Source organism: Apis mellifera, linkage group LG7, assembly GCF_003254395.2.
Source record: "Apis mellifera strain DH4 linkage group LG7, Amel_HAv3.1, whole genome shotgun sequence".
Classification (NCBI taxonomy): Eukaryota; Metazoa; Arthropoda; class Insecta; order Hymenoptera; family Apidae; genus Apis; species Apis mellifera.
In genome coordinates this window covers 11,779,344-11,795,383 of record NC_037644.1, presented here as the reverse complement: position 1 = coordinate 11,795,383, position 16,040 = coordinate 11,779,344, and the positions used below count along the sequence as shown (strand labels likewise).

Genomic DNA, 16,040 nt, shown 5'->3' with positions numbered 1-16,040 from the left:
TATTTTTTATACATTTGAAAACGAATTTTGGATCTTTTGCGAGGAATACGAGAGAGAAGATTCGATAATATTTTTCTGATGAATCTCTCTCTCTTTCTTTCTTTTCTTTTCCTTTTTGATCCTCTTCGTTAAGCGTAATGTTTATAGATAAGAGGTTAAAGCGGTTCGTTTCGACGAAGTCAAAATAGACTTATCAAAGTTCTTCTCCTGTGATCTTTATACAAACGTAAGTGTACTTACATTGAGAATATCTGGCCGGTTTGATATTAATTGCGGAAGATAAGAAGAAACGCGTATGTGTTTGTGTAAGAACGTCTTTGTCCCTTTCACGGAGATCTATACAAGCCCGCATCAATATTTTCTAATATACAAGAGCTACAAATATTCAGGCCTTTAATCCTATTAATCCTCAAACTCGAGATAATGCTTCTTGGTACATTGAGACATAGATACGAGTCGAAACTCTCTTTGTGACTCATTGCTGCCAAGAACTCGTTCCAACAATTCTTCACAACTGTCTCTCATCCTCTTCCATTAACCTAAGCTTCGATTAATCCAAATAATCGAGACGTATAATCGTATTATATCATTATTAAAATCAACTTTCCTTCCAATTCCTCTCGAATTCAATAATCATCCTTCGAAATTAAACTTCAAAATTTATATATATACTCTACACGAGTTCCTGGAATAGAATAGAACGAGATAAGATACGAAATAGACAAAATTACGATACGATATTATCGATATTAACTCATTGTCATTGCTAAAAGCTAAAAGGTTTTTTTTCCTTTTGCGCGATGGAGGGACGACAACAACGAGATAATTTATACGAGGTATATCGCGCCAAATACGGCCGTTGAAAAATATTAGACGCGTCCCACTCGCCTTTTTTCGCCTTCTTTTTTCTCCTCTCCCTCCTGCGAAGCGGTCGGAGAAGCCGTTGACAACCGCACGCCACGTACCACCGAGGTTGGCTCGGTCCGAGCTGTTACGAGAGATTATTCGTCGGATAAGCCGAGTGTCGTTGTGTAATTAAGCGGGGAACAGAGGCTCGCAGCAGGAAGGAAAGAGGAACAGAAAGAGACACGAATTTCTGCAGATTTATCCCCCCCCCCCCGCTAACCACCGCGGTGTATTCGTTCGTTCGTTGGGTGGGCCGTTTCGTTTCGTTTCCTTTAACAAACTGTCCCTCCATCTTTCTCTCCCTCGCGCCACTTTTTCCCACACGGTTCCACGAAGAATGGGCCATCGCCGATACGAGGGAATCTCGATTTCCTTTCGCTTTTTTCGACCGGTCCGCGAAACGCCTCGGTTTCGCTTAATTAAATCGGTTTATGGCCCCGGATTGGACGGAAGAGGGAATCAGCGGGGGACCTGGCCGGCCTTTTCGACGATCCGCTAATTTATGAGCGATCATTGAAGGAATGTAAATTTCGTGAGTCGAGAGAAAAAAAGTTGGTAAGAATGGAGATATCGTGGATTCGTTTAATCATTATTCGCCAGCATCGTGTTTTCTTCGTGAATCTTTTTTTTTCTGCTTTTTAGAATACTTCGTATACGAGTTGAATCGCTCGCGATATACGATTGGTAATTATGGACTATTTTAGCTATCCATGTTATTTTTAATTCTAGATCTATTCATCCCTTGTCAATAAGAATTATATATATATTTATTTTGAATAATTATTATTATTAACAACTCTTACGGTGCATATGAAATTAAATACGAAACGAGAAAATTGTAATTTTCTTGGCGATTCCCTGATCATCGATCGATAATACGATTACCAGGGAAGATCACTTTTACGTTAATCATTATTCAAGAGAGTGGAAAAGTTGAAGGAACGAAACTTCTGTTCTCGGCAATTTTTCGTGCACTTTCACTTCCTTTTTTTTTTTCCAACGCCTTAACTGTTTAACAAGCGAAGGGAGTTGTGCGTGCCGGCACAACTTCTTCTTCTCCTCCCGGAGAAGAGGAATATTTTCGGTGGCGCGGGGTTATTTTCGCCGCGGCATGTAAAATGGAATAAGGGAGGTTAAATTTCGACCTTCGTGCGATGCACACGGCGTAGGTTCGATCGAGGTGAGGCTATTCGAGCCAAACGCGCGTCTATGTAGGTGAGTCGAAATCGTCTGACCCGCGAGCAAAAGCAAGCACGCGACGACTTTCCCTTCCCTCGTTTTATTGATCCACCCTCCTATACAAATAAGCTCGAACCACCCTCTCCACCATATATATATATATACCAAAACTTGCAAGGAAATCCACCTCGACTGGACGTTCACCTCTTTCTCCTCCTTTTTTCCTTCTTTTTTATTTTTCCTTCCTTCCTTTCTTTTCTCGTTTCACCCTTCAACGCTGTTCTCGGGAATCACGATCCTTCCACGCTCAGGTGGTATATATAAATGTCCCTGTCGCGAATAAAACAAGAACACGCGGATCGAAAATAACGTTATCGTCGACAGGGCGAAATGACTTATATTGGTCCCCGCGTCGCTCCTCCGAACAAATATCACGAAATGGAGGAAGGAGGTTGTTTGGGAGGACGTCGAGGGCGTCCACGCTCTCTTATTTTCCACCCATTTTTCCACGGACAATGACGAATCGTATTGAAAAACAATCTCACTGACTTCACCAGATGCGATTCGTAGATTCAATCTCTTCCATTCTTTTTTGTTAATTTCCAGATTTCTTCGATTCTAATAAAATTACGTACAATTCGTCGAAGAATACATTAATCCGTTGAAAAGATAAAAAAATTTTGTTAAAAAATTCTCGAATAAAGTTACTTTAAACGATTATCTGTTAAAATGCTTGAATGATATTTATTCCTAGCTATTTATATAATCGTTGCCTTTCATATAATCTCGACAGTTTGACGGTATAATTATTCCCAATTATTATTACGTTCTCAACGATAAATTATCGAAATAAAGCTGAAACTATTAAATTTTGCCTGCTGGATTTAACGCGATGAATTATCATTAATATTTCAAGCAAATCTCTTTTTAATAATATGTTGAATCGTGATACTTCGGGCACAACTTTTAATTTAATTTTTTTCGTACTCGACCAAGATAATTATGCATAACCAGAAATTTGGGCATTAAACCGTTGGAAATTAGTAATTAAATTTCCAAACTTCACCCATTAAATTTTCATCCATCGTTATTCACACTTGTCGTATCGAAGTATTTTTCCTTGAATTATTAATTTTCCTCCAACAAAAATTACTGATACTAAAAACTGTATAAATATATGTAGACCTGTCTCGTTTTACACACACACACACATACACATACACAAAGTTATAACGCCCACGTCAACGGAATGCCTGGTACACGCGAGGGACAGTTCATTCATCGACGTCAACCCGCTCATTCTCTCCGCTCCGCGAAATTCGCGGGATTCTCGGCCGAGCAACGAAGGCCAATCCCGTGTATTCCCCGCGATGATAACAAATGAATCTCCATTGTCGGGTGTTGCTAATTAAAGTGGGGCGGGTTACCGAAATCTATTCCAGTCGAATCATCATCGAAGAAACTTGCCACTTTTCGGGGGAGAAACAGTGATCGTGATTCACTGTCTCGTTAACATCACTTCGCTTCGCTTTTTACCAGTCCACGGATCCGCGCTGTGGACAACCGCCACAAATCATCCCCGATAATCCACGCTCGTTTCGCGCGCGTATCGCGCTCTAAATTTAACCGCCGCGCGTGCGCACAATCCTGACGAATTATTTGCCTGCTAATCGAATTAGATTGGCATATAATATCCTTGTCGACAAGATGTGTGTATAATTGGAATTCTTGTTTTCTGCAGAGAGTTAATTACATTATATTAATTTCTGGATTCTTGTTTATTTTATCTCGATAAAGAGAGGAAGAAAAAAGGAGGAATTTTAATCGATAATTGACCGGCCTCGTGAAAGCGGCATCGATCGTTGACCGACCCCCATCTCCCCCTCCCGTTCTATCTTCTCTCGTAGAAGAAATCCTTCGAACGTTGCAGGGCATCGAGAAATGATATGAAATATCGTCTTCGAAGATGACGGGATTCAGAACGCTGACAATAATAGAGTTTGCGTGATCGGTTTGACAGCCGACGTCATCCCGCTTTCGAAACCTAAACCTGCCTTCCAGACGTTGAACAGATCATGGTTGGAGACAGAAACAGATAAAGATACGCGCAATAATAAACTTAGATGTCTGATAGATAGACTCAACAATTCTCGTTAAAGGTAAACTGTTAACCAGATTAATAAGTATTTACAAGCTCCGTCTGATATGGAGAACTCGTCGAAAGAAGATTCGTTCTTTAGAATTAAAGTTGAAAAAATTCTATCGACCACGTAACGCGTTTAATTTAATTCTCGAAAAGTTGAGAACGGAAATTTTCCTTTTTTAAAAAAAAAAAAAAGCTAAAACGAATCGACTAATTTCCAACTACCAACTTTTCCATCGTCTCGAAAAAAGAAAAGAAGGAGGGGGAGAGGAGGAGGAAAGAGAAAAGCTGTTTCTCCGCTCGAGAGACACTTTCCTTTTCCCTTACTACTTTCCTACATTATAGTTTTCACCGATAGAAAGCGCGATCGCGATCGATTATCGCGGCGCGATTTCGATACTCACCTCCTCGCCCCGCACGTCCCTGTACCGGACCCACTTGCCGAGCTTCGGCCTCCAATACTCGAGCATATACGCCTCCGAGTATTCGACACCTTGGCCGTTGCCAAAGCGGCCCTGAGTGCCTGTGGCGGTGATCATGTGGACCGTGTGAAGATCGATTTCCAACCACTCGCGTGGCTCCGTGGTGATCTGCAGCTTCGGGCACCAGGCACCTCCGTGGCTCTCTTGCTTCAGCCTGTAAGGGTAAATATTTACACTGAGATTACCGGTCTTCTTTATTTCTTCTCCTTTTTTTCTCCCTCCCTCCCCCCCTCCTTTCTGCCCGAGTTTTATCTCTCCTCCCTCATCCCAGTTTCCACATTCCTGTTCCCTCGGAGGTAGAATTTTTTTTTCTTCCTTTTTTTTTTTTTTTTTATCTCGTCATCCGGGAGAAACGAGAACGCCGGTGAATCATTTCCAAGGGAAACCGAGCCTCGTCGTGGATCGAGCGTAGGGAAACATGGAGATTTTTTTCTGGGTCTCATCTCGGAATTTCGTAACTTAATTTCCACGCGTTATGCGAATTATGATTGGCTATGTGTGTGTACACGGAGGAACGACGAAGTTTTCGAGTGTTTAAATGACGTAATTGATATTTGAACGATATTTATATATGGGGCGCTTGCCGAGGGTTTTAATCTTTCTTTCCTTTCTCTCCCTCCCTCCTCCAACGACAATTGCGCAGGGATTTTCACGAAGGACGAAGATGTATGCGGTTACGTGAATGGATGCGTCCTGCGACGCGTATAAAATACGGCCAAACTGTTGATTCTTCTTTCCTCACCTAATTTATCGCGTATTGTATTCATCTGCTTCTCGATCTAAAAGGCTCGCTCGATTCGTCGTTATTATTTATACGTGATTATTCATGGGGAAAAAAAAAATCGAAATTCTTCTCGTTCCTTCTCTTTCAAAATCCCTTCCCTCCTTTGCAGATTCGTCTAAAATTTTATCAAACGTTTCACATTTTATATATATATATATATATATATATATATATACATACAGAAAACATTATTATATTCACCACGTTTCCTCGCCTCGCCTTCGAGAATCTCGCAAACTCGACAATTACTTATCGACTTATCCCATCGTATTCACGGCGCCTTTTCGTCGCGGGATCCCGCGCACAATCGTGGGACGGACGTTGCGATCGACGTGGACAATCGATAAGGATCGAGCGATAAGGCGGCTCGTAAAGGTGGAGGATGACGGCATAATCGGAAATGTTACACGGTCGCGGGAAAGGAAATCGTATAAATACGTGATCCTGCCGGCGGCTGACGGATAACCGTCACCTCTGCCCGGCCCCCGATATCGTGGGAGGGAGGGAGGGAGGGGTGAAATTATAATTTATCGATCGAGCCGAGCCACCGGATGGCATGAATTAAAGATGAGCTGGCACCGGCGCTGCCGTGCAACGGGGAAGCCACTCTTCGAGAGCCGGCTAATAATTGTATTCGCGCATAGCTTCCGTCTACGGCATTAAAAACCTTCCCCTCTCTCTCTCTCTCTCTCTCTCTTTCCTCTCCCCATTTCCACGTCGGGCATCGCCTCTCTGATTGTCGCGGAAAACGCGCGAGAGGAATGCCGGCGTCGATCCGACGGGGAAATCGACAGGAATTCACCGATGTTCGAATTCAATCGGACGATTAAACGGCGTTTCAATCGGCCATTACTGTGCCGTTATTTATTTGCCATTTCGCGTACGCGAAAGAGACGAATTTGAAACGTTTGAAATTTGTGGAATTTTAATTTGGGAATGGAAATTTTGTAGAAAAAAAAAAAAGAAAAAAAGAAAGAAGAGAAAAAAAAGTAGAAAAAGGGGGATGGCAGATTTAACAAAGAGGAAGGACGATAAATAATTATGGTTCAGGTGTTCGGATTCATCGAGGATGGATCTTGAGGGAATCGAAATATATTGTGTAAGTAATTTTAGACGAAAGAAGGAAGAAGAAGGATTTATGAAAAATTCGTTTCGAGAAATATTATACCCTTTGCACTACTTATTTTCGTTAATTAAAATAAGCGTGAGAAATTTCGTTTCTCCAAGAATCGCTGTTAATTGGCTCGGTTAAGCTTTACTTTAGTTAGGGGGAAGAGAGAGTCTCTGTGCTACGTCAACAATTCTTAATATGTTCGCAAAACATTTTCGTTCTCTATTTCCGTGGGATCACGTTTTCTCCCTCCTCTGTTTCTTTACATTTCTACTTTGGAGATTACTTTGGAAAATAAACGTTTAAAGTAATCCGCGTACAAAAAAAAAAAAAAAGGAAAAAACAAATCCTCGAGCCGATATAAATTAAAGACCAGTTTCATCCAAGGATCCCTGCATCTCCCGACTGTTTCTCGTATGAAAAGAGTGGATAGAAACGAGGTCCACTCTTCAAACGGCCGACGCACAATCCAAAGCCTCTCCCGAAAAACCAAACTTCACCGTGTTTCACCTTTGACGCGAGCAACAAACACGCCCTCGCCTAGTCACTTTGAAACTCAATTTCAACAATAAAAAGTAAAAAAAAACCGAGAATTCGGCTTTCCTTCCCTCCCTCCCTCTCTCTCTCCCGTCCAAGATTACTTTCGAACAGCGCCTTCGTCTCCTCCCCACCCCTTTCAAACCTCGCAGAAAGAAACCGCCGCCAGTTCAGTTCGCATGAACGAGAGAAGGAACGAGAGAGAGAGAGAAGATAGGCCTTGGTTATATACAATCTCGCAAAATATTCGCAATAAAGAGGTGAGCTGCCACTCCTCCCTGCCACCCCGTCAGAATTTTAAGCGTCGCTTTTGACGACGGGTCCCTCTCGAGCGAAGAGTAACCTCCTCTCCAGAAGAGAAGCAGAAGGAATAACGCTATAGTTTTCGCCGAGACAAGGATACGTACAACGTGTTGGATCGAACGAGAGAGAGAGAGAGAGGGAGGAGCGTTTCGAGAGAGCAGCGAAACGCCATAACTCATAGCCCATTAAGTGAGCTCGAACTGGGTTGGCTGCCACTTTGATACAGTCCAGGGCATCAAAGGCATTCCGCGGCTCGCGCGCGCCCTCCGCGATAAATCTCGAGCGGGTCGAGCGATTGCCGAGCTGAGCTGAGCCGAGCCGAGTCGGCGAAATCGTGGAGGAGGGCGACACGACGGGGAGGCGCTACTACGGGCTCGATTATCGAGAAGAATGGTTTCTCGAACGCGAGCCAACTCGAGGAGGAGATGGAGGAAGCTCGAGGACTTACGGGGATGATTTGTTGCGGACGAGAGAACGAGGCTTCGATGGATAGGCGAGGAAGCGTGGCGCGATATGTTGCTTCCTTCGAGGGATGTTGCTCGCTTCCTCCGATGAAAACGTGTTCCTTCCGTGGCTGTGGTGGATCTGGAGGAACGCGCGCCAAGACAAACGGCTGGGCGGCAACCGTAGAAGAACCTCTTTTATTTACACGCGCCGCGTTCTTTTTTAGACAGGTCTTCTTCTTTTCCCGGATTTTACGTTGTTCGCTCGTTGCACAAGAATTTTTCCTTTCCCTTATGCTTATGAAATCGAGTTCCTTTCGAGTTGCTTTTCGACGAGGAAGAAAGAGAATTGTAAATTTACGTTTATTACGTTTGTTGAATTAATTTAAAAAATGATTATACGTCTTGGATCGTCTTTCCAAATAGTCTTGAATTTTTAACAATGATCTCGTTAACAGGGATAATTGTAACGGAACAAAATTGTATTATCCATGTAATATTCCGAATAGGTAGAAGTGGAATTTGATAAGAGTTCTCTGATGGGGGAAATATGGAGGAATGGAAGAATCTTTTGTACGAAACGTAGGCGAATGCGAATACGTTTCACGAATACGATATCTGGAGAAAGAGCTGTGTACACGTAATACGAGTTAGATTCGCGTATTTTAGGGTAAACGGGAGTCGTATGGGGTAAATAGGGTATTCACCGGGAAGCCCGTAGTATCAGGAAGCCATGGAAATGCCGTTGAAGAAGGTCTAGACGGTCTCCACCGGGTAAAGAGTGTGTGCACAAACGACGATATCGGTATTGCATCGAAAAGGCTTTCCTTGCTTTATATCGCGGCCGAAAAAAAAAGAAAAAAGAAAAAATAAGAAAAGAGCATGTAAGAATAAAAGAGGAGGGAGAGGAAGAAACGAAACAACGGAGAAGAAACGTCGTTCTTTTCTCTTCTTCTTCTTCTTACACGTTAAACTTCCAATTATCGTGGCTGCATTAATGTGGCAGCTTTTCAACGAAATTCCATAGGACCATAAACATGTTCACGCCTCTTCGCGTCTCTCTGAATAACGGCACGGTGACGTTCGAAATGTCAGGGACCACCCATCGCTATCAAAGAAGTTCGTAAATGTCATCCGTGTTAATAAAATATTTCTTCCGTGAATGGGACGCATGTCGAAAACAAACAAAAACTAGCGAACTCCTCTTCTTCTTCTTTTTTTTCCTTTTTTTGGAAGAATCCGATTTTTCGTCGCTTTTATATCGGGGATCTTATAGCCGTAGGAATATTATATTTACGAGCGTCTTAAAAGATATGGAAATTTTTGATTCTCCGTATTTTTAAAATCGAAAGAGAATACATCTCATTTCTACAATCCTAAATCGTACTTTCAAATTAGAAATTTTAACGTCAAGTTATTACATTTTTTATTAATCTTGTCTGGAAAGATGTATAAAAATTCTTCCTAAACGGAGGAATATTCGACCGATTCGCAAATTCTCGGCTCGTTAGCGTCGTCGGTGGTCCCATAAATCGGCCCGTCCACTTTGCTACATCTGGTCAAAATTGGAATCCCCCGTTTTGGAAACGGTGATTAGCCGAAAACTTATAATCAAAGGAATGAACGCAAAGGAGGCCGCGTTAACGATGGTTGAAGCGTTGCTTCGTAACGTTCGATACGAATGGCCGTGCATGCGGGACATCGCGTCATTAATCCTCATTGCGGGTTGAAGGCCGAATGAGACGCGCGGCCCAGTGATTAATACGGTCGAGTCCTGATCGTGAGCCACCTCGATCGTGGACAGAGTGACGGACAGGAAGAAGATCATCCGTTTAAGCGGTAGAAAACATTTCGAATGAGATACGTGTTCCTTTCCTTTTTTTTTCTTTCTTTCTTTTTCGTCGTCGAATTCTCTCTCTCGCTCGTTTTAAGCCGTCCATCAAACCTCTCGTTTGATAAATCCTTTTCATCCGAGAAAGAACGTTGTATTATTTGTCCCGCTGGTGAATTCAATAACGAATCCTTTGATAAAATAAAAAAATTAAACGCCAAAAAAATCTCGATATAACTGCTATGGATGGACGAGATATTTTCTTTTTTTTTTTTTGTGCAAGATATTATCGCGAGAACGTGTACAAATATCGTTAATACGATGTACGTAAATATAAATGGAAGATGAGAAGAAATTTTATATATATCGCACATTGTGTCACATTGCCTCGTATAAATGAAATAAAGAAGGACAATTTACAACAGGGATACGAGAATATATTCTTTATCTCTCATCTTTACGTTTCCCCGAGATGGAAAATTATTTGCCTCGAATTATCGAATTGAAATACTTCGCGTCGATGATGTGTAAATATATATAAGCGAGATATCTCGCCAGTGAAAGGGTTAAGGATCCTTCCAATAATCCTTCCTCCCTGCCATTGGAAAAAAACGTCGGCGATGTAATTTTGTTTCACGATTTCTGCCAGTTCACTGTTCATATTTAACCTCCGCCCCTTGTTTGGACGCGCGCGAGGGTTGGAACGAAAATAAACAGAGGGGGAGAGTGGAATATTATTTATAAAGAAAGAAAGAAAAAAAAGAAGGAAGCGTCGTGGAAAGAAAATCGCCATATCTAGGTTAATTGTTCGGGAAGAGAGGGAGAAGAAAATATTTTTATTTTGCAAGATAGCGTATAGAACGTATTGGTGAGAGGAGGGGGGGATTGAAACAATTTCCCTAGCAATTCTAGCAGCGCGAGCGTAACGAGATCTTTCGCCCCGGCATAGAATCGCCACGAATTCAACCCCGAATAGATCGGTTAACGAAGCGCACTGATTTCGGGAAATTGCATCTCTGCGCCCCTCACAAAGGGGGGTTAATTTTATCATATTTCCGAATGTGTATTGCGTCGAATCTGCATAATGCGCTCTATAAACGAGACGGTAATACACGGTTAATTCACTCACCGTCCGTGATGCGGACCGACGTTTCCGCTATCGAAACTCGAGCTCGCTGTGATGTCTGCATCGGGAATCGCACCAGATTCCATCCCCAGGGGCGCGATGCATTGTGCTGCAAACAAAGGAAATTGCTTTGATTATATACACGTTGTTATATTTCCGTATTCGTCCCGCGTCCACTTTCCCCCTCCTCCGCTGGGGGAGGAGGAGGGGGGAGGGCGCGATTACCGCGCGAATCGAACGCTTTTAATCGTTTCGAACAATCGTGACGCAACGCGCGTTTAATTTGTACGCCGAGCCGTTCCCTCTTGAAAAATGATCAACACTCTCCCCGTTGTAAAACCATTTATCCAAGAATTTGCTCGAATCTTGCCGAACTTTCATTCCTGTTTCATCCTAATTTCCAGAAGGAAATTGTCCGTGTCACGTTATTTCCGTTGGAGTTGATAAACTAATTATTCCTTCTTCCCCTGGAAGAAGGAAAATTGACAAAAAGAGTCGTAATGCGATCCAGTTGAAACCGCAAGGAGGTCGTTAATAAAATTGAACTATGTCGAGCGCGGCGTCGATTGATGTTCAAGAGATCCACTTAAACCCATGCGTATTAGTTTCGAACAATAAAAACCAACCGACCGGGTTATTAATAATAATAATAATAATAATAATATGACGATACTTGGTTTACGTGAAGGCAAGTAAGTATTTCGATATCCTTAAAAAAAAAAAAGGAACAAATCCTGAATTATTTCCTCGTCTTCCCTTCCCCTTCCCTTGAAAATTAAAATTTCCTTACGATTCCCTCGATATTTTCGCGCGAAATTTCGCAATTTATATTATCCTCTCTCCCCCTTTCTTCTTTATTAACTTACACTCCGAAACATCATCCCGCCAACCGACAGATTTTACGATCCCTTCATTACGCATTCCCATTCGCGCCGTACCATCTGTTTTCGCCCGTCGTTCCATCGTCAGCCGATATCCGCGTGTTTCGCGCCGTTTATTTTCGTCCGGCCACGTTCATTACACGTTCATTTCAAACGGAGCCCGCCGCTCCGAGTGAGCGGCTCGGATCGGAACGCGTTCGAACATCACTGAACGATCGGGAAAGAAGAAAGGGAAGATGCTGGGTCGTATTTTTCTTCCGATACGACGTCGGGCCCTTCCTCCTCCCCCCTTCCCTCCCGATAATTGCGATACAACGCGGCACGATACCGAGAAACCGCTTTTCAATCACGAGGTCCGAGGCGCGAGAAACATTTTCGACGATGCGAAATTACACGTTACGAACTGGTTCCCGGCTACGGCGCGCGAACACGCGACCGGATCGAGGCGTCGTCGACGCGCCAATAAAAACGACTTAACCCTCTTCTCTCGTTCGAAACACGGGAGGAGGAGGAGGAGGAGGAGGAGGAACGATCAAAGCGGGATCTGTTTACTCTAACGCGTGGAATCGGAGTTCTTGGGAATATATAATATACGGGCGTTTTAACGGGGAAACCGTTGATGAAGAAACGGACAAACGGACGGCATTCGCGGTGACAGATAAACTCGCGCGAGTCCGGGATTCGATCGAATTTTCGTCAGCTCGTTATTTATAAATATATCTTGAAATATTGACGTTGAGATTCTTTTTTTTTTTATATTATTCATCGTGTTTTTATATTTGAAATATTCTTTAAATTTCCGCGGTGAAATTTTAAAATTTTTCAGAATAACTTCGATTCGATAATTTTAAAATTAGTATAACGTGTATCCTCTGTATGATTTTTGTTAATTGGGTTGTTAAATTTTTTAAAATTCGAGTTTAATTTGGCAATAAATTTTATCCCGAACGTTTAATATGTTCATCGCAGGTCACGTTGGTGGCCAAATAATGACAGTCGTTTGTCTCTGAGGAAAGCGTCAGTTACTATCGCGATCGTTTGCTGGCCGGGCAGATCTTAAATTCACGAGCTCTGTCTGAGTACACAAATACCGTTCGAGGGGCTGTTCGAGGGGTTTTAATTATTTGGAAGTGTCATGGGGTTAATTATAACGCGGTACCGCTTCGTGGAATCGAGGATGGTGAGAGTTGTTTGTGCCGAAAGTGTGTTTAAAGAGGAAGAAGTGTTATTGTTACGGTGACGAAGATGTTTCTTTTAATTCCTCCTCTCTTTTTTAATCCTCTCTCGGATAAATCTTTCTCCTTTTCGCGGAAAAATACGTTACTTTTTTCGATGATTAATTTATCTTGTTCCATCCATATTGTTCAAACAAATAAAAGATTTGAAAAGAAACTTCTAAAGAAAAGTATATATATTATCCCTTTAAAATAATACTGTAGAAAACAAAATTAATCAAAGATCCACTATTTTCCTATCCTTCGAACCCGAATTAAAAACTATAGACTTGAAATTTATTAATGGAACATTAAAAGTTTATTCTTATTCCCCAAAAACTTGCTTGCAAAATACACAATACGATTCATCCACGTTAAAATTTACTTCTTGGAACCCGTGTCGACGTTACGTCGGCAATAAAAGAAGCGAGCAGCGATATCTAAAATCGAACTCTCGGCTTTCTCGATGAAAATATTTATCCGTTCTTCCCGTTATCATCTATCGAGAGAAGAAAGTGTCCTCGAAGCGAGAGCGGGGAGACGGCGGCGGCGGCGGCGACAGGTTTTTCGCCACCGCCACGCCAGTTCCTAATTCGCTTGGCGAACTTTCCCCGTAAATAAATTTTTAACGAGATACACGCACGGTATTTCCGGGCACAAGTCGGCTCGGCCTCGCACGAGTTTTACGACTCGACGGCTGCTTATTCCCGGTAATTAACCGCTCTACACGGAGCCACTTGTTCCCGGGAGTTGAAGCGGCCAGCGCCGCAACACCGTTTTTTGTCCTATGAAATTTCTTCGTCGCCGGTTTTTTCCCCCCCGCCCTCCTTTCTTCCCTCCTAATAACCCTCGCGCGATACTCGGCCGGTCAGCATCGCGATTTTACAACGAAACCCTTTCAACGTAATCGTTCTTACCTCGCCTCGAGCCTCGATAGAACGTTTTTCGCGAATTTATGATTCCTCTCTCCTTCTTCTTCTTCCTCTTCTTTTTTTTCTCCTCCTCTTTCTCTCGGCACTTGTGTATGCAATATTCGCGAATTTCGACCAATAAAGTTGATTGCGTTCAAGTTTTTTTTTTTTTTATTTTAAAAGGGATATATTTTTGTCGGGGAAGAGAAAGAGACGATGATAATGTTGCGCAAGTTTTAGAAAGACCATTAAGCAAATGGGGCGGGAGACAAGTTGAAGCCGAGCGGCGCGAGATTGATTGTTTAAACGGGAGAAAGAGGAGAGAGAGAGAGGGAAGGTGGAGAGGTAGGTGTTTAAGAGAGTGATTAGAGGAAAGGCTTGTCGCGGAAGAGTGACAGGAGGAAAGAAAACACTGGGGCGTGATTACGAGCACGACACGTTCGGAACAAACAGTCGCCAAGTGTTCAGTAATTCAAGTGTGATTATAGTGAAAATAAAGCGTGAGATTGGACAGACCACTTGTCTCCCTGCCTCCGTGACTCCAACTCCGTAACCTTCTATTCCTTCACTGGAATTCAACTTCTGTTACTTTGATTCTCTTATTTTTTTTCCAAAATTTGCTTTATAAAAAATGTGAACAACAAAGGACACGTTTTTCGTATCGTACATTAAACAGCAAAGATGATGAGCATTTAAGATTCAACAAAAAAAAAATAAAATTAATTCCTTCGATCATCCCCTCGTCGAGAAGAGGAATCGAATAAAACAAATCGATCGACGTTCTCAAACGATTACGATCATTTACACGGCGATATCTCTACTCCTTATTCTCCCATCGCGATCCCGCAGGAACAACGAAGGAACTGTTGACGATCGGTGGTGGGTCGGATTCGATCCCCGTATTTATAGACATCCTGGAAAAGAGCAGAGTGAAACGAGAAAAGAGGAAGAAGAAGAAGAAGAAGAAGAAGAAGTAGTAGTAGTAAGTTATGCGACGTTTGGCCCGCCCCAGCCACTCATTCGGCGACCATAACTCTCCCGGAGTGACAGCTCCGAACGGAAGGGTGTGTTGCCGCCCCTCCGCCCGCGAGAACAGGGAAATTGAATGCCTTCTCGCAACCCCTCCTCGAGACTTCTCTCTCCTCTCTGCACCCGCCATCTGCTCCTCCTCCTCCTCCCTCCCTTAACACCGTCACTGTCAAATTGATAACCGCTTCTTTCGCCTTTCTTAGACGAAAGTCTTCCTCCTTCTCCTCCTCCTCCTCTTCCAGTGGAGCTGTCAGCTCGAAGTCGAGGAAACTCGTCTCTCGATACCTCCTTCTCCCTTCTCCAAGAGCGACGATTTTTAATTTTTTAATTTAATTTACAAGACTTTGGAACGAAAAAACAAGAAATCGTTGGAGGAATCCGCGAGGATTTGTCACCTCGCCTCGCGAATATTTAAGCGAATTAGAACCCCGGAGGATGGATTTTGCTTCACGAAGGAAAGAAACGAGGGAAAGGAAAGGAGATCGGGCAAAAGCCAAGCAGATTTTCTATCTCGGACGGATTTAATAATTCCACCTCGGCTCGCCTTTGTTAACTCTACAATTATTATTAATGACGATGTACGAGAGAGGGTCGCGGTCTGGCCAAGCCGCTGTTCATCCTCTCATCTCCCTCCTTCTCTGTTTCTCGCTCTGTCTCTTTCTCTCTCCTTCCCTTTCCATTTCCACCACCACGACGGGCGTGAATGTAAATTAATTACTCCCCGGGTGTTTTCGTGAAAAACATATTAAACGCCCCACCTTATTACGGCCACGATATTACGGTATAAATCACGATTCACTTACGGATTACTATTTTTCATATGGAAGGGCAAACTCCCCTTCCGGATTAATCGAAATCCGGAAAAATCTCCGCCGAATTAAATCCTCCGTAACCGGATAACCGTTAATGGATTCCTCATTCCGTGGATGAGGATGAGAACTCGCCTTGTCCTCCATTCTTATCTTTGTACACAAAATGTGTGTCACGATATCTGAAAAATTTCAGAAGATAATCTCCAATCTTATTAAAAATTTTCGCGGCTGGCAAACGAAAATAAAAATTCTGAAGAAAGAACGGTAATATCACGGACAGTATTTTATTTAGCAGAATGAACACCTGGCGGGAGGGTTGTTTCTCATCCTTTCTCGGTTGAAATTAGA

General features: G+C 42.8%; 1 protein-coding gene across 1 annotated transcript in view; it reads right to left on the bottom strand.

The window, feature by feature from the left end:
• Window positions 1-16,040, bottom strand: part of LOC411212 (discoidin domain-containing receptor 2) — a 122,057-nt gene that overhangs the window by 12,409 nt on the left and 93,608 nt on the right. The window contains exons 3-4 of the mRNA XM_394686.7: window positions 10,849-10,954; window positions 4,633-4,864 (exon numbers count right to left, since the gene is read on the bottom strand). Of these exons, the coding sequence (XP_394686.4) occupies window positions 4,633-4,864; window positions 10,849-10,954 (338 nt within the window). The remainder of the gene's footprint in view (window positions 1-4,632; window positions 4,865-10,848; window positions 10,955-16,040) is intronic.